Source organism: Polypterus senegalus, chromosome 6, assembly GCF_016835505.1.
Source record: "Polypterus senegalus isolate Bchr_013 chromosome 6, ASM1683550v1, whole genome shotgun sequence".
Classification (NCBI taxonomy): domain Eukaryota; kingdom Metazoa; phylum Chordata; class Cladistia; order Polypteriformes; family Polypteridae; genus Polypterus; species Polypterus senegalus.
In genome coordinates this window covers 45,108,937-45,127,676 of record NC_053159.1, presented here as the reverse complement: position 1 = coordinate 45,127,676, position 18,740 = coordinate 45,108,937, and the positions used below count along the sequence as shown (strand labels likewise).

The following is an 18,740-nucleotide window of genomic DNA, read 5'->3' as shown; positions in this document are numbered from 1 at the left end:
ATTTTGATGAAATAAGAGCATAAAGTGATGAAGACTAAGCACATCAGGCTTCAACAGTACCCAGTGTGACAAATAAAATGCACAAAGTGGCCACTTTATTAGGTACACCTTTTCATTAATGTAGATGGTCTGCTTCTAAATGCTGTCAATCATGTGGCTGGAACTCAATATGTTTGGCATTCAAACATGGGTAAGAGGTTTAGATGTCTTTTGGCCAAATATTAGAATGGGCATGGAATCTAAGTGACTTTGACTGTGCTATGATTGTAGGTGTCAGATGCATTGGCTCCGGCGTCTCAGAAATAGCTGCGCTTCTAGGATGTTCATGTAGTACTGTCTTTACAGTTGACAACAAATTATGTGATAAACTAAAAACATCCGGTGTTGGGAAAGGTCAGTGAAGAATGACCAGACTCATTTAAGCTAACAGGAAGCCCATAAAATACACATAGTGTGCTGAAATGTCCCAGGCCTTGAGGTAGATGGGCTAAAGCTGGGTTCCACACTTGCCAGCTGGAAGAAGGAACATGGGGCTACAAATGGGCACATGATCATGATGACTGAGCGTTCCATGCAAGTCACCTGCTCTGATAAATCTTCTTCGGACAGGGTAAGAATTTTATGTAAATGGCCTGAATCCCTTGATCTGTCTTACCTTGTGTCAACTGTGCAGGCAAATGATGATGGTGTAATGGAGTGTTGAATGCTTTCTTATCACACATTGGGACTCTTTGAATGCCACAGAATAACTAAGCACTTTCCCTTTCTTTTTAAAATGAATACTTCCAGTTGGATAACAGCCCATATCACACAGCATGCATGGCCTTAAGCTGCTTTCATTCTCAATACAGTGGCTTCATTTTACTCCTGTAGTCAGCACACTTCTCCAGATCACCTTTCAGTGGAACACTTTTGGGATGAGGGGGAACAAGAGGTTTACAGCATGAGTGTGTGGTAGAGAATGGTTCAGGAACTACAGGGTGCCGCTGAGTTACCATGTGACAAAGTATCTTAAAAAATATTCCAGCTCCTTTTTGTATTCTTGATACCTTTTGGAGGCATTATTCAACCTAATTAATATTAAGTAGGTGTTCCTAATAAATTGTGCTGCTTTGGAGACATTATTTCATTAGACTAATATTTAATAAGTGTACCAAATAAAGTGGACACATTATGTGTGCTTAGTCTTTTCCACTTATGTAGTGCTTACTTCTTAAGGGGATTTTGTGTGCAGTAAGTTGTTAGGTCAGAACACCAATGGGTGGTTTTCCAGTTTGGAGGAGGAGGAGGAAATTCCACAATAAGATGAGAGATTTAGAAATAGGACGTGAAAAGAAGGCCTTTGGCAACCAGCTTGAGTGGCAGAGTGCCATAGCACAGTATGTGCTGCAAGAGATGATGCAAGCAAGAGACCATAGTTTGGTAACTTACACTTGGTTTGCTCTGCAGATTAGAATTTAAGAGGCACTGCAGTACCTCAGGGCTGTTAGATGGCGGTAACTGCAATACGAAGGGGTAACTACTGAGACCCCGGTTTGTTTTATCAAGGGCAGGTACCCCAACAACAATCCAGGGTGCCAGGCCCTTTAAGGATCTCAAAGGGATACATACACTAAAGTCCACTCAAGGGCAATAGGCCAAAGTGGTCTGATTTCTTTTAAGATTCATCAATGATTTTAGATTTGAAGAAGGTTAGGGTATTTAAAGTGGACAACAGGGAAGGTTTAAATTGGCCAGTCCTCATCAGAGCTAATTAAGTTTACAATTAGCAGAAAAAAGTGAAAAACAAACATTGTTAGGTAGGGAAGGAGCATGGTCAGATATTGCGGAAAAACAGAAGGAAAGAGGGATCAAAAACCTATGTCAGGTGGCATCTGGGAAAGAAAAGTTTAGATCATCTGTGGCAAAGCATTTGTGTTGTTTTGTCTATTTCTGTATGTTAATTTTCTCTAATTCATATTCATATTCATATGGGAAACAAATACCTTCAGGTCGTTCTTCCATTTCTGTTTCTGAGCTCATGTACGATTTGAACAACTGGACCTTGGTACACGCAGTGTGCAGTGGCAGTTAATGAGTGTAGCATACTGTAGCATTTGGTAGCATTAGACCTGAATTGATGTTTTTAAATAAAAATTAGATCCTCATTATGAATCCAATTCTCAAGCCATAACTGGCATACTAATAATTCCGAAAATACCATAAAAAGGGAGAACAACGTTATTGTCTATTACAAATCATTTATTATACGGCAGTATCCACTTCTAGCTGTTCATTAGAGTGTGATACTCTGATACAGTCAAAAGACATATTATGATGCTAATCCTGTCAACTTTATTTACACATTTATAGTCTCGTACCTCGGGAGGGGACTCCAAGTCATCCGATGACATGGTATTTGATGTGGCTGAAGACATCCTTAGCAAATTACCAGCAAATTTTGATGTGGAGGCTGCCATGAGGAAATATCCGACTGCTTACAACCAAAGTATGAACACTGTACTTGTGCAGGAAATGGGCCGCTTCAACAAATTGCTGCATACTATCCGGGATTCTTGCATTAATATTCAGAAAGCTATTAAGGTATGTATGAATAAGTTATACATGTTGATGTCAAAGGTGGAGAAGGGTGAGCAGTAGAGGAGGGCCAGAATTGTACTTCTGGTCTGGGTATCCATGTTGCCAGCCCATTGAGACTGGACATTGCAGGGACCCTTCAGCTGACAATGCTTCTGGTGATGCAACCACTTAGGCCTTCTGTAATTTATTACAGTGAGTAGGGTGGAAAGGAGCAGACAATGGCCAATAGGGTCAGCTAGGTGATTGCTACACTTTCTTGCCTTCTGACTTGGAGAACTGGGTCACTCCTTATATATTGGACCAGTAACGGTGCACTGCATGATAATGTGCCGTGAATACACTTGACTTGAGCATTCATTCATTCTTTCTTCTTTCTTTCAATGTCAAAATGACCTTTTCTATAACTAAGATCCCTCGAACCATTTCTTTTCGGAATATTAAGAATATCAATCCTGATATCCTTTCTTCTGCTTTCTCTAGTCTTTTGCATTTTAATGACTTGTTCACCCAAGAGGATTTGGTTACCTATTATAACAATAGTCTCAATAGTATTTTAAATTCTGTTGCTCCACTAAAAACCAAATCTGTATTATTCTCTCAGTCAGCACCTTGGTTTACATCTGAACTCAGGCTTCTGAAAGCAAAAGGTCGACGGCTTGAACGCCTCTATAAGAAAACTGGTCTTACTATCCATAAGGAAATGTTTAATAATCATGCTTTGTATTATAAGGAGTGTATTAACCTAACTAAATCTGCATATTACTCTACCATTATTCATTTAAATGAGGATTCTCCCAAGTTACTGTTTTCACTGTTCAATTCTTCTTTCAGGTCACCAGATTTTTTACCTGCCCACCTCTACTCATCTTCCTTTTGTGATTCTCTAATGTTATTCTTCATTGAGAAAATTCACAAAATACACCAAGATCTGGCCTCTGATGTCTCTTGTAGTTCTCCCTTTGTAATCCCACTCCCATCACACTGTTTTTCTACTTTCCAACTTCCCTCTGTCACTGATATCTCAGATCTCATTTGTAAGTCAAAACCTTCTACTTGTCAGCTCGACCCCATTCCTACAATTCTGGTTAAAGCTTGTTTACCCTCCTTGCTTCCCCTCATATCTGCTATCATTTATTCTTCACTTACCACTGGAACTGTTCCTACTTCTTTCAAAGTTGCTGCCATCACCCCAATATTGAAAAAAACGGGTTTAGATCCCAATAATTTTGATAATTTTCGTCCTATCTCCAATTTACCATTCATTTCAAAAATTCGAAAAGATAGTTGCTGCACAGATCCACTCATATTTAACTAATAATAATCTGTATGAACGGTTCCAGTCTGGCTTTCGCCCCCTTCATAGCACTGAAACAGCACTTATAAAAATAACCAATGATCTCCTTATGGCAGCTGACTCCGGTTTACTTTCCATTCTTATTCTTTTGGATCTGAGTGCAGCTTTTGACACTATTTCTCACCCCATTCTACTTAGTAGGTTAGTCTCAATCGGTCTCTCTCATACTCCTCTAGCCTGGTTCAAGTCATACTTGTCTGATCGTACTCAGTTTATTCAATTGAAATCATTCACTTCTCAGTCCTTTCCTCTGGTCACTGGCGTCCCCCAGGGATCTGTCCTGGGGCCCCTTCTTTTCATTATCTACCTTCTCCCGCTTGGATATATTTTTCGTAAATATAATATTCAGTTTCACTGTTATGCTGATGACACCCAGCTTTATCTGTCCACCAAACCTGATTCTGCTCTCCCCCCATCCTCCCTCACTCTCTGTTTAGCTGAACTAAATACATGGTTCTCTTCTAACTTTCTGAAACTCAACAGCAATAAATCAGAGCTTCTCCTGGTAGGCTCTAAATCAACATTATCCAGAACTAATAGTTTTTCTATTGCTATCAATAACTTGCCGGTCTCTGTTTCCCCATGTGTGAAAAGTTTGGGTGTCATCCTTGACAGTACTCTGTCTTTTAATTCACACATCAATAATGTCACTCGGTCTGCTTATTTTCAGTTGTGTAACATCAATCGTCTCCGTTCCTTTCTTACCCCACAGGCCACTGCCATTCTTGTTCACAGCCTTGTTACTTCTCGGCTTGACTATTGTAATTCACTTCTTTTTGGTCTTTCTCAAAAATCAATTCATAAGCTTCAACGTGTTCAGAACTCTGCTGCCCGTATCATCACCAGGACCCCTTCTATTCACCACATCACCCCTGTTCTCCAGCAGCTCCATTGGCTTCCGGTCAAATATCGCATTAATTTTAAAATACTTCTGTATACTTTTAAGGCTATTCATCATCTCTCTCCTCCATATCTCTCTGGTTTGGTACAGATCATCATCCCATCTCGGTGTCTCAGATCCTCTTCTTCTCTTTCTCTCTCTGTCCCTGTCCCCCGTCTTGCCACTATGGGGAACAGGGCTTTCAATTGCTCTGCTCCTCGACTTTGGAATTCCCTACCTCCTGAAATAAGAAACATCACCTCTTTCTCTCTTTTTAAGTCTAGATTAACAACTCACCTATTCAAAATAGCTTATCCCACATAACTTTCTCCATTTTCCTATCTTGGAACTGTTTTATGTTTTTGTGATCTTGTAAATTACCTGCTCCAATCTTTTTGTTTTGCTTTTTATTTTCTTACTTTTATTATTATTTTTTACAGTGTACAGTGTCCTTGAGTGTTTTGAAAGGCGCTTTCAAATAAAATGTATTATTATTATTTATTATTATTATTATAGTTTTCATCCTGTTTCTCGGTATGTTTAGCATTCGATTGCTCAGAGGTTGATCTGCTTGCTGCTTCCTGAGCAGCTCTTCTTTTCTCCACCCTAGCAGTCCGCTTCTTCTTTTCTTTAATTGGCATCTTTTCACGGTAAAACTGATTAAGTCAGAGTTTATGTTGCAATTACGTAGTGCGTTTTCTTTCTTTTTCACTTAAGCTAGCACTTAAGTCTTCAATCTGCCTCAAGAATGATTTAAGATATGAAGAGGTAGGGGAAGTGACGGCAAAGGTGGTAGGGATGAGAACGGCGCGTGTGGCCGCCCTGCTGGCTGCTGCCAAGAGTTGATTCTGCCATAAAATAAAAAGAGGAATAACCTCCCCGAAAGTGGATAGTAGAGGTCACGTAGTATATGCGTACCAAATTTCAGGTCAATAGTTCAAATAGTTTGTGAGCTACAGGTGATTTAAAATTCTGGAGAGACAAACGGACAGCCACGGTTACATATTATATATAAAGATAGTAAACAAAGATGTTTGTGTTTCTTTATATGGCCATATCAGTTTGTTTTTAGTTAATCATTCCTACTGTACACAGGAAGCAGGTGCCATTACATAGCAACTTCAACAGCCTAACAGGTGTTTAATTAATATTATGAAAGTATGTTTACTTATATAAAAGTAGTTCATAATAAAACCCAAATACTAGTCTGGGCTGCAGTGTTAATTACTTGATCATAAGCAAATATGAGTATTTACATTTCCCCTCACAACCAACAGATAATGAAAGGCACTATATTGATGTATTTAAGTTAAAAAGATGCTTTATATAGCATAATGTAGATACAAGAGCAGACTAGTTAGGAAATATGTTTTCCCTTACATCCTATAAGCCTATAAATTGAGATTTGCAAGGGCTGGAGCTTATACTGGCTGCACTGGACATTTAGCAGGAACTAACCGTGAACTAAACTCCCATCTACGACAGAGTGCATTTATATAAACATCCACCGACACCCATAAGCAGCCTTACAAAATAACATGCATGTTTGTGGGATGCAGTAGGAAAACTGAAGAACCCATGGAGGATGTGAAAACTACACAAAAATAGTGATGAGGACTATGATCTGAACAAAGGTCATTGGATCTGCAGCAACAGTTTCACAGTCAGCTATCACTCTATAAAGCAAGCTGGGTCACAAACCAAACCAAGACTGAATTCTAGGACACAAAAGAAATTAATATTCAGACATTAATAACATGTAACAATCCTTAAATGGATTAAGAATGTATAAAAAGACAACAAGCTGATAAATATACAGCTATATCCAAATTAAATATTATATCTCTCTATTATAAAAAAAAATCTTGGGAGGGAGACGAAACGTGATCTTCTCGGAAGACACTTTGAAGTCCCCCGAGACTACCTGTACAACACGCCCAACTTACAAACAAATTCTCAGAGACACTTTAACGTTCCCGCGAGACAAAGAAGTAGATAAAAGGACAGCTGCTGTACAGGCATTTAAATGATCATCGACATGCAGATCACGCAGCACGGCTCTTGCAACCCTGGGTTTAACTCATTCACTACAGCTTTATTACTGGCAAATATCAAGAAATGAAAAATGAGTGAAATGAAAATAATAATCTCTTTAAATTATATATCCAGATAACCAAACCCGGGGGTTGGGGAGCAAAGCGAGCAGGGGGCAGAGCCCCCTAGTTATAAAAAGAATTTTAAAAACTAGTAGGTTTCTTAGCACATTCACAAAACAAGAATTTTTTTTATGAGATAGGATTGTTCTCAAAATGCTGGTTGATTTTACATGTTAAAATAGCAGACTTCTTTGTTGACCTAATCCACAAAGTGAATTGTCCTGAAAATTTGTCACTCCAAAAAAATTCCACAACTATATTGGAATTCTAAAATATGCAAAAGATTTACAGTCACAGTTTCAAGTTTTTTGAATGTGGCACATTACATATATACGAGTAGTTCCCATATGTTGGAATAGTTCCCAAAAGAAAACAAAATGGATCTTCCTCTTCCCCGGCAGGGTTACCAGATTTCATAGGCACTTTACAGCCTGATCATAATTACGATCCCACCCAGTCTTATAAAATCTAGCCCAGTATTGGTGAGTCAATTTCAAGCAATGAAATCTCCCCCCAGATACATCTTTCTACCCTCAGGCAGCAAAACATCACTCCTCTGATTGGCCAATTAGACTTGAATTTGCACAAATAACCAGGCCCAGATAATTAACCAACAATGGTAGATAGATAGATAGATAGATAGATAGATAGATACTTTATTAATCCCAAGGGGAAATTCACAATGCCGCAGATTTTACCAAAGAACAGAAGAGATTAATTGTTTTACATCGGGATTATCTTTCCATACCATTCCAATACATTTCTTTTTCTATTTTTAACAATATTTTTATATTTTCCCACATGTTAATAATACAAAAATACTTCAAGTACTGGAGTTATTCTGTGCCTGCAATGCTATTTTGGACACCCATTTGTGTGTTTCTTTATTAGACTGACTGTTTTTTCAATGTTAAAGTGGATTCCTACTGCAGTGGTCAATTTTATTGATAATTGAGCAGGAGTAGCTGTGACTGCAAGATCATTGGTTAACTGAACTAAAACTCGATGTGAAATTGACAGGCATTAAACTTTATATGAAGGGGGCAGTGTGGCATTTCACTGTCATAGGCTGGAAAGAAGAAGAGGTGGGTTTCTTATGCCAAACAGGCATGGGAATGCAGACATTTCTAGTCTTTAGAAAATCGTGCATAATTTTAATAGAAATAGCCCAAAATGAAGAGTCATGCTCAAGCTATTTTTTCACAAATGATTTAAAAATAGTCCAACTGGGCTTAAAACGGCCTATTCTGGCAACTTTGCTAGTTTTTTTTTTTATCATTTTTCACCACTCTCTACAAGATTTCTTCCAGTTAAAATGTTATTTTGCAATAAAAGCCTTCCTGTCTTTACATTATACAATGCCGTTCTTTCAAAATAAAGGATAATCAAGGAATTTGGGATATTTTAATACCAGAACTCCTTGTTACAGAAAATTATATATAATGAGTGCTAACCTCTGTGCAACCTACAGAAAATTGGTTTATGGAGTCATTATTGTTCCATGTAGTGAAATTGTACTAATCACTGCTCTCTCCAGCAATCCGATTAGTGAGTATCAGTACCTTACCTCAAACCTTCTGTCTTCCTTACCTGAAAAGTCTTACAACACCTTTTAGCAGTTTTGTGTTTTTGGATGAATGTGCATTCCTAATATGCCCCTGCGTGATTGTACTTTTCATTATAATAAACACACACAAACATTTTTTTCACTACAGCAATGAAAGGTATAATACAATATGTAGATTTGTGATTTGTGTATTTTTTTAAGGAAGTTCAGCAATTTATTGCTCTTAAATCTGCTTGATGTGTCTACAGGGTCTTGTAGTGATGTCCGCAGAACTGGAAGAAGTTGCAAACAGCATTCTGAAGGGCCGGATTCCAGGGATGTGGATGAAGAAGTCTTACCCCAGCCTAAAGCCACTTGGCAGCTATGTTAATGACTTCCTTGCCAGGCTTAAGTTCTTACAGGTTCTGATAACTCCTTTAACTTTTTTCTTGGCTAAATCATATGGCTGGATTGACTAAATTCTAATCTTCTTTAAGCCTTTTAAATATGTAGGCCTCTAACAGTAAGAGGTTAAAGTTCATAATTTAAGACACAAGACAGAATATCATTTTTTTTTCTAAAGCATGCACACAAGTTTGTACATACAGTACAAAAAGAAAGCGCGTCTCAAATAAACTTTCATTTTTATAGCTTTTATTTTTACGCTGCTTATTGTCCCCTAAAAAAACAAAGCTGTAAGTCGAATATGTGAGATGTACCCAGTCCAGGAGATGTTTGTTTAGCCTTGAACACACTCACTGATGGTCAAACGTGAAACCACCAATTAATGTAACATGGAAAAAGAAAAACAGAGAATATCCATCCGAACATGGAGACAGCATGTCCACTCCACTATAAGAGAACTAACCTAAATTCTTGGAGCAACCCTGCTGAAGAATCAGCCTTGGATTTGTATAATTATTCATTCATCCTTACTTTCTAATCTTTTCTCAATCCATTTATTTTATTACAGTAAAGTCTATCCTGAGAGTTCTGGATGCAAAGCATCAACTCACCAACTCAACAGTCCATTGCATGGCACACTCACGTCATACCATTTTAGACTCTCCAGTAAACTTAACCATTATAACATGTGTGAGAAAATGGGAGCACCCAAAGAAGGTTCCGGCTCACAGAAACAGCTGTAGGTTCATTATAGGTTTGTTGGAAAATACTTAAAGGATAAACTCTCCACATTTTCCTTTGTAATCTCCATCAACGTCAACAGCCTTGTGCCACTGACAAACAAGAGCACATCTCCCGTTCACGTATCAATCTGAAACCTGCTCCTACAGCCACACTTTCAACTCACAATAGACTTAACACTCCTTCCAGTCCTTTCCAAATGGAGTGCACCTTTAAAGTGGAAAATTGTCTGTTGATAAATTTGAAATGTCCCACTTTGTACTGTGGTGCCAGGGGAAAAAACCTTTTGTTATAGTACTGTATATGCTCAGTTAGCTCACACAGATGGTACTGTGCAGTGATACGGATATTAAACATCCATCCATCCATCCCGTTATATCCTAACCAATCCCAGCCAACACAGGGCGGAGGGCAGGAACAAACTCCGGGCAGGGCGGCAGCCCACTGCAGGGCACACACAAACACTTACACACCAAGCACACACTAGGGACGATTTAGGATCGCCAATGCACCTAACCTGCATGTCTTTGGACTGTGGGAGGAAACCCACGCAGACATGGGGAGTAGGTTAATATTTTTAATCTATAAAGTTTTAATTCCCTCTGTCCTTCTTTTGAAATGTTCTGCTTCATTTGAAAATGTTTATCCATTTTGCCCATGAAGGACCTCATTTCAATCCTTAAATTGCATCTTGTCTGTTTGTTTTTGTGTGCTTCCTCGTGCTGCACTCGCACATTAAGTGATCCGTACAGGCACTTCATTTAAAAATGCATTTGCTAAGGTTTTCTGTACTCTGTGTTAAGAGAGTGGCTGATGTTGGCTGAAATCTGTCTGAGGAGAAAGGAAAGTCCAAGCCATTGGTGCTGTAATACTTGAGGCAAGGAGACCCCATAATGTTAACTAACCTTTTAAAAGTTCAGTTTTGTGCTGGGTGACTTTATTATCATGCTTTCAAACATAGTTTATGATTATGGCATGAGGGACAAAAATTTGCACTGCAAAATATATAGTGCTTTTTAAAAATCACAGTGAAGCTCAGGGTGGCAATAAAGAAATACTAAAATATTTTACACTTTATTGTCATTTTATATACACTATATATATATTTATCTTCTCAGATATTTGATTAGTATTATTTCTTCATTTTTGTATAAAATTAAGAAAGTGCATTATTACTGTGTTGTAATGTGTTTTCACATTTCAGGACTGGTATGAAAATGGCACACCAGCGATCTTCTGGCTGTCTGGTTTTTTCTTCACCCAAGCTTTTCTGACTGGCGCCCAACAGAATTTTGCTCGAAAGTATACCATCCCTATTGACCTTCTTGGATTTGATTATGAGGTCCTAGATGACAGAGACTACAGCCAACCTCCAGAAGATGGTGAGAAAGAAACATTTCTAGTTTATATACAGGATGATAACACGTTTTTATTGTTTTTATCTGATCTAACTTTACCCCTTCCTAAATCTCTGACATCCCCTGCCTCTCTTCATGAAAAATACCCAACATCAACAACATCACCGCTCTTTTAACATTCAGTTTTTCTCTTTACTTCATTCTGTTGCTTTGGTCCAAACATAGGCTTATATTATAAGGTGGCTCTGATTTGAAATAACTATTTCTGTGGAAGAATGAAATGTGACTGTTTAAGATTTTAAGTTATATCATTAATTGATCTTCTTACAGTATATAAAACAGTACCATGGCTCTCTGCTTGTCTTACCAGGATTTTAATTCACTTGTAGCTTGCAAACCGTTTAACCTATTGACGTGAAATTTGGTACACGTATACTACGTGATGTCTACTGTCCGCTTTCAGGGTAATTGACCTCCGACGTCAAAGATCAACAGAGTAAAGTCAAATCAGGCGTATTCTGTACAGTGTGTCATTACAGTCTCCTGCAGCTCCCAAACCATATGACCTACTGACCTGAAATTTGGTACACATATATGGTCAACTTAGTATGGTCAAGTCAAGTGTATTCATTGCACGTTATCGTGCAGTACGCCATTACTGGTAATGATATAATTATTAATTATTTGGCATATACTATTTAAATACAATACTAATTTTCATATAGAAGATAGCCTGATCTGTTACAGGTACTCTAAATATTCATTGCACCTGCAGCCTGCTTAGCAAATCTCCTACTTTGATCGGTGACTTTAAATTGTCCCAGAAAATAATGGACGTGTGATCTGCTGTAGACTGTTGCCCATCCTCTGGTGGTTACTGCTTTTCATTCAGTCCTTCCAGGGGAAGATCTGGTTTTCTGTTATCCTAAAACTGAATTTCAGTAAATGGATTAATAGTGTCATGACTGGTTTAATTATTTCATTTCATTTTTTTTTTGCAATTCCCTGAACTGATGGGGACCGATTACACATCTTTAATGAGGTCTTGACACCCGAGGAAATTGATTTTGATGTTTATTTTGCAATACAAGATGCCCTGTGAGAGTTTATTATTTTTAACATTATGTCGGAATACCATTATGTTTTTCTTGCAGATGCCGCCATTTTCTGGTGGTAGCAAGTATGTTGGTCAAAACAGTGTGTCCCAACATTCCCCAGAATTACATGCCGTGTGATGTCTTTGATGCGACCATATAAAGGGCGACAAGACTGGATAAAAACTATGCTATTCTAGAGATTGTTTTTTTAGTGAATTATTGGTTTATAGACTTAATTTCTGACTTCTTGACTTCTCAGGACAATGACTTGACTTTAACTCTGTATAAATAATCAAGGTTTCAAACAGGAAAACTAGTTGTTTCCAGGAAATTCTTGTTTAGTTTCAGACATGATAGTGTTTTTTTATGAAGTACTTTCAATTTTAGTTTGATTTTATTTCATACTTGCCTGTTATATGAAAATGTATTGTGATGGTTATGTTACATTTATTAGAATAAGTGGCACATGTAACAATATTCTTGTAATAATGTCTTTCAAAGAATTGTTCAGTAAAATTTCTGCCCTGTTAAATTACTTCCAGTCTCCACATAAACAAGATGTGAGGAGAAACAATTGAGGAGCATGTGGGTTATCAATTAAGAAATAATATTGAAAGCGGCTGGAAGGTAGTAATGCATTTCTGTCACTGGATTTTCTCTAAACAATAATGAAAAAATATTGCCATTCTTTCATACCAATTTGTGTAAAGCCTATTTCTGACTTGCCTAAATTGCTTGGTAAATTTCAATGAAATAAACGTATTAATTACCATATTAATGCTAAAAGCAAAGTACGACGTCACCCATCCATCATTTGTTTTCAGACCTGCTTAATCCAGTTACTTCGGGCTGAAATCTATCCATGGCATGCCCCATAGCTAACCCTATTTTCTTTTCTAGGTTTACTTGCATATAATGCTTGAAACGCCTATTACGATAGCCATGCCTGTTTGTTTGTGTGTCCACATGAAACAACATAAATCCCTTAAATGGCACACTTATTCTTCAAAGAAATTAGTTCAGACAGTTCAATTTTCGTTTAGATATCTCAAACAGATTACGCTGTACAGTTTTAGAATTTCAAAATTGATAAGCATCTGCAAATCTGCTAATTCATCTGTCTTAACACTGAGAAACATTTTAGTGCAACCTCAACTACAAATTACTTCATTGTTTCATTTTTACCTTGACAGCGGTTACTCTAACTATTTTATATACCGGTATATTCAGTGCATCCAGAAAGTATTCACAGCACATCACTTTTTCCACATTTTGTTGTGTTACAGCCTTATTCCAAAATGGATTAAATTCATTTTTTCCTCAGAATTCTACACACAACACCCCATAATGACAACGTGAAAAAAGTTTACTTGAGGTTTTTGCAAATTTATTAAAAATAAAAAAAATTGAGAAAGCACATGTACATAAGTATTCACAGCCTTTGCCATGAAGCTCAGAATTGAGCTCAGGTGCATCCTGTTTCCCCTGATCATCCTTGAGATGTTTCTGCAGCTTAATTGGAGTCCACCTGTGGTAAATTCAGTTGATTGGACATGATTTGGAAAGGCACACACCTGTCTATATAAGGTCCCACAGTTGACAGTTCATGTCAGAGCACAAACCAAGCATGAAGTCAAAAGGAATTGTCTGTAGACCTCTGAGACAGGATTGTCTCGAGGCACAAATCTGGGGAAGGTTGCAGAAAAATTTCTGCTGCTTTAAAGGTCCCAATAAGCACAGTGGCCTCCATCATCCATAAGTGGAAGAAGTTCGAAACCACCAGGACTCTTCCTAGATCTGGCCGGCCATCTAAACTGAGCGATCGGGGAGAAGGGCCTTAGTCAGGGAGGTGACCAAGAACCTGATGGTCACTCTGTCAGAGCTCCAGAGGTCCTCTGTGGAGAGAGGAGAACCTTCCAGAAGGACAACCATCTCTGCAGCAATCCACCAATCAGGCCTGTATGGTAGAGTGGCCAGACGGAAGCCACTCCTTAGTAAAAGGCACATGGCAGCCCGACTGGAGTTTGCCAAAAGGCACCTGAAAGACTCTCAGACCATGAGAAACAAAATTCTCTGGTCTGATGAGACAAAGATTGAACTCTTTGGTGTGAATGCCAGGCATCACGTTTGGAGGAAACCAGGCACCGCTCATCACCAGGCCAATACCATCCCTACAGTGAAGCATGGTGGTGGCAGCATCATGCTGTGGGGATGTTTTTCAGCGGCAGGAACTGGGGACTAGTCAGGATAAAGGGAAAGATGACTGCAGCAATGTACAGAGACCTCCTGGATGAAAACCTGCTCCAGAGCGCTCTTGACCTCAGACTGGGGCGACGGTTCATCTTTCAGCAGGACAACGACCCTAAGCACACAGCCAAGATATCAAAGGAGTGGCTTCAGAACAACTCTGTGAATTTCCTTGAGTGACCCAGCCTGAGCCCAGACTTGAATCCGATTGAACATCTCTGGAGAGATCTTAAAATGGCTGATGGAGCTTGAGAGGTGCTGCAAAGAGGAATGGGCGAAACTGGCCAAGGATAGGTGTGCCAAGCTTGTGGCATCATATTCAAAAAGACATGAGGCTGTAATTGCTGCCAAAGGTGCATCGACAAAGTATTGAGCAAAGGCTGTGAATACTTATGTACATGTGTTTTCTCAGTTTTTTTATTTTTAATAAATTTGCAAAAACCTCAAGTAAACTTTTCACGTTTTCATTATGGGGTGTTGTGTGTAGAATTCTGAGGAAAAAAATGAATTTAATCCATTTTGGAATAAGGCTGTAACATAACAAAATGTGGAAAAAGTGATGCGCTGTGAATACTTTCTGGATGCACTGTATAGTCGTAAAAAGCAAGTTAAATGATCTTTCCAAACATAAAAATATAGAATGCAAGCAAGGGAAACGAAAAGATATCTAGTTTCTGTATGATTGAAGTATGTTGTTGTGTGTAAGCCATTGTGTACTGAGTGTAAGGTTTCTAAACTCTTTTGGGACTTCCCCCAATGGGACAACACACCAAAGAGCATCCTGAAGCGTGATCGCCGCGTCATCGAAAGACACCCTATCAGTTGCCACGGTAACCGCAGGATCACATCGAAAGCAAATCCGAGCTGACCGTGGTTGCGCTGTAAGTGCCTGTCATCGGTGGGTGATGCAAGGAAAATAATAAATGAAGGGAACATTATTTCTTGGCCTCTAACCTGCCCACGACCCTGCTTGATCGCTGTGTCTGTGTACAGTGATCCCTCGCTATATCGCGCTTCGACTTTCGCGGCTTCACTCCATCGCGGATTTTAAATGTAAGCATATCTAAATATATATCACGGATTTTTCGCTGGTTCGCGAATTTCTGCGGACAATGGGTCTTTTAATTTATGGTACATGCTTCCTCAGTTTGTTTGCTCTGTTGATTTCATACAAGGGACGCTATTGGCGGATGGCTTAGGAGCTACCCAATAAGAGCATGTATTACGTATTAAATAAAACTCCTCAATGATATACGATATGCTTCCCGCGGGGTGCTTGATTGTTTGCTTTTCTCTATCTCTCTCACTCTCTCTGCGCCTGACGGAGGAGGTGTGAGCAGAGGGGCTGTTTGCACAGAGGCTGTTTGCCTAGAAGATACAGACGCTCCTCTAAAAAATGCCGCTTTATCACGGTGCTTCCGCATACTTAAAAGCCCAAAAGCACGTATTGATTTTTTGATTGTTTGCTTTTCTCTCGCTCTCTCTCTCTCTCTATCTGACATTCTCTGCTCCTGACACGCATTCTTTGAAGAGGAAGATATGTTTGCATTCTTTTAATTGTGAGAAAGAACTGTCATCTCTGTCTTGTCATGGAGCACAGTTTAAACTTTTGACTAAAGGGTGTTATTTCATGTCTAGAGGGCTCTAATAATGTTAACAGTGTGGGAGAGTTTATAAGGTCTTAAAATCTATAAAAATAACCATACAAAGATATGGTTTCTACTTCTCGGTTTTTCACCTATCGCGGGGGGTTCTGGAACGCAACCCCCACGATCGAGGAGGGATTACTGTATAGGAGAGCAGTAGATCCCACTACAATAAATAACCGTGCTGTTCCTGTTTCAAGATGAATAAAGCTGGTTTGCTAAAGTACTGAAACTCAGCCTCGTGTTTTTGGGGTGCAAGACAGGAACTCACACGTCACAAGAGAAAATAAACATTTAGTATGTACTTTATACTGAACCAGCCTCACTGCTCCATTATCTAAAAATAATAATGATTCAGTATTTTACTGTCAGTATAATTTATTAGGGCAACAAGATATCCTATTGACAGGGACAGTCCAATTTCAGCCTACGCGTCCCGATAAATAAATGAAGAATATCAAAATATCCCGGTTTTAACAGGCTGTCCATCCACCGAAACAAACTTCCTCACAATATATTTAGAACTGTTCTTATGAAAAACCACCCTGTCCTCTGTTTACCATCAGAGTGCAACCCTGTTCACCTGATATCCATAATAGTTTGCCTTTCACTTGTGCAATTCACTGACATTTACGTAACTGAATTCCTTTTTCCAAATCCCATTTCATAATAATTGAATTAGCAGACATGCCCAAGCCAAGAAAGAATAAATTACTGAAGTTGTCTTTTTATTTTGGTTGTGTTAATTGATAATTGCAAATTGTCACTGTACAGTATATGGACTTGGAGTGTGTTTGTGTGACTGACTGGTTACTGCGATGGACTAGAGTCCTGCCTAAGTCTTTTTTCAGCTTTTTGCCCTCCAGCCCTAAAATGGATTGAGAAGATTCTAGAACCGACCTTCTGAACTCAGTCTATTGACGACTACAGTGCCTGCACAGCCCTGAACCTGCACCTGAATGTCTGGCCATGTATACATTTTTTAACTTGTTTTTTTTTTATTTTTATTTAAGTTGAAAAATACATTGATACAAATGTTATATATATTAAAAATAGGCAGATGCCTGCAGGAAACTAATTTCTTGAGTCTGACATCAAATCTCATGCAAGACCTTGCATGTGAAAAAGGAAATGAAGTGAGAAATAAATAATCATATGACCTGAACTTGGGCTCACATTACATGTAAAGCCACATGACGCAAATCATTACATGCATCCGTGTACTGTATCTGACTAACTAATCACTCGGCTTTTTTGCTAATTACTCAAATGCCAATTTTTGGTAGCACCAATGCTAATTCTTAAATGTGATGTACATTTCTTTGTAAACTATGCCATGCAGAGTAGTGAACTGTGCAGAAGTCCTGATTCCACACCTCCCTGCTATAGGAAAGCTTTGATCTCCATCTCTTAACGGTAATCCTGTCAATCAGTATACAACAGATTGCAACACACAAGCCTATGACTGTTATAATACTGGGATGTAGCTGCATTCGCTAAAGGATATTTTTGCTGTTTTTCAATTTCAAGATGTATTTTAATATGCCAAGGGAAATTGTGTTCTTAATTGAAGTGTTTATGGCTGTTCTTGTAGTTTAAAATGGAATGTACAGAGCATCAGTCTTGAAATTTGGACTGATGCCCAATAGACAATTAGAGCGGTTTTAATGGGTTCAGAACTGGTGCAGTTTAATGAAAGGAGTGTTTTGTTTCTTGTTAGACATTGGAATATGAGGTCTGCCATGGAGGAGATCTGTAATGCAGTTGATGGTATAAAATAGGGGACAGTCTCATAGCAGCTCTGTACCCAGAGTGTTGCCAAGAAGCCTAAAGCAATAGAAAAATGTGTTTATTTTACAAATAATAAACATAAAGTGTGTTAAACAAAAGAAGAATAAAAATGACAAACTAAAGAAACTGAAATAATCCAACTGCCAATTTGCACTTTTGTAGTATTGGTTAGAATATTGATGATAGTTGATTTACTTTTCAAGAAGCATTTTTTCAGATATTTATCTATAGACTGCCTGCTCTCAACTATGTGAGTAAAGATGAAGAGCCTGCGTCCGCTCACAACTTTTAAATTTAGTCTCGTGCTGCAAAACTTTGGATCAGGTCTTATAAGTACCACAGGATTTCTGTCGAAACACTTTTTTGTGAGGATTACTTAATGCTGAATATGATACGCAGTGTTCTGATTGGTTGTTTTGCAGGCAGCCAGTCTGCTTGCTGTCTAAGAATGGTTTAAGACGTACTTTAAAGTCATTCGTTATATGGTGGATAATGAAGGGCTTATTAAACTGTTGCAAAATTCCATCTTATTCAATCATTTTCAAAAAATGCACTTTGGTTCATTTAGCTTTTTGGTACTCAGACTCCAGCTTGAATTTGACTATGACTTTACTGCTGCCTTTTCTAGTTTCACCTTGTGAGCTTAAAAATACATCTAGAGCACTAATTATTTTCCTTATGTTCACAACAATGCAGCTACACCTCTGTGAGAGGCATCACATTGTTTTCCTATAGGGCGTGTTAGCTCCCTTGTTGGAATAAGTTCTTTTTTAATTGCTCGTCTTAAGTAACCCAAAACTATATAGATATAATATTAAAAGGTGACAACCCCTCTTAGTGATACAAGATTAAGAAATCACGCAGGAGAAATAACTTAGCTTTCTTTAATGATGATTTACGCAGGATCTCGATGTCCAATGTCATGCCTACTCTGTCACA

The 18,740-nt window shown here is 38.4% G+C and overlaps 1 protein-coding gene across 1 annotated transcript in view; it reads left to right on the top strand.

The window, feature by feature from the left end:
* Nucleotides 1-18,740, top strand: part of dnah7 (dynein, axonemal, heavy chain 7) — a 422,487-nt gene that overhangs the window by 391,429 nt on the left and 12,318 nt on the right. Inside the window, exons 57-59 of the mRNA XM_039755900.1 lie at nt 2,353-2,583; nt 8,786-8,938; nt 10,867-11,044. Coding sequence (XP_039611834.1) covers nt 2,353-2,583; nt 8,786-8,938; nt 10,867-11,044 — 562 coding nt within the window. The remainder of the gene's footprint in view (nt 1-2,352; nt 2,584-8,785; nt 8,939-10,866; nt 11,045-18,740) is intronic.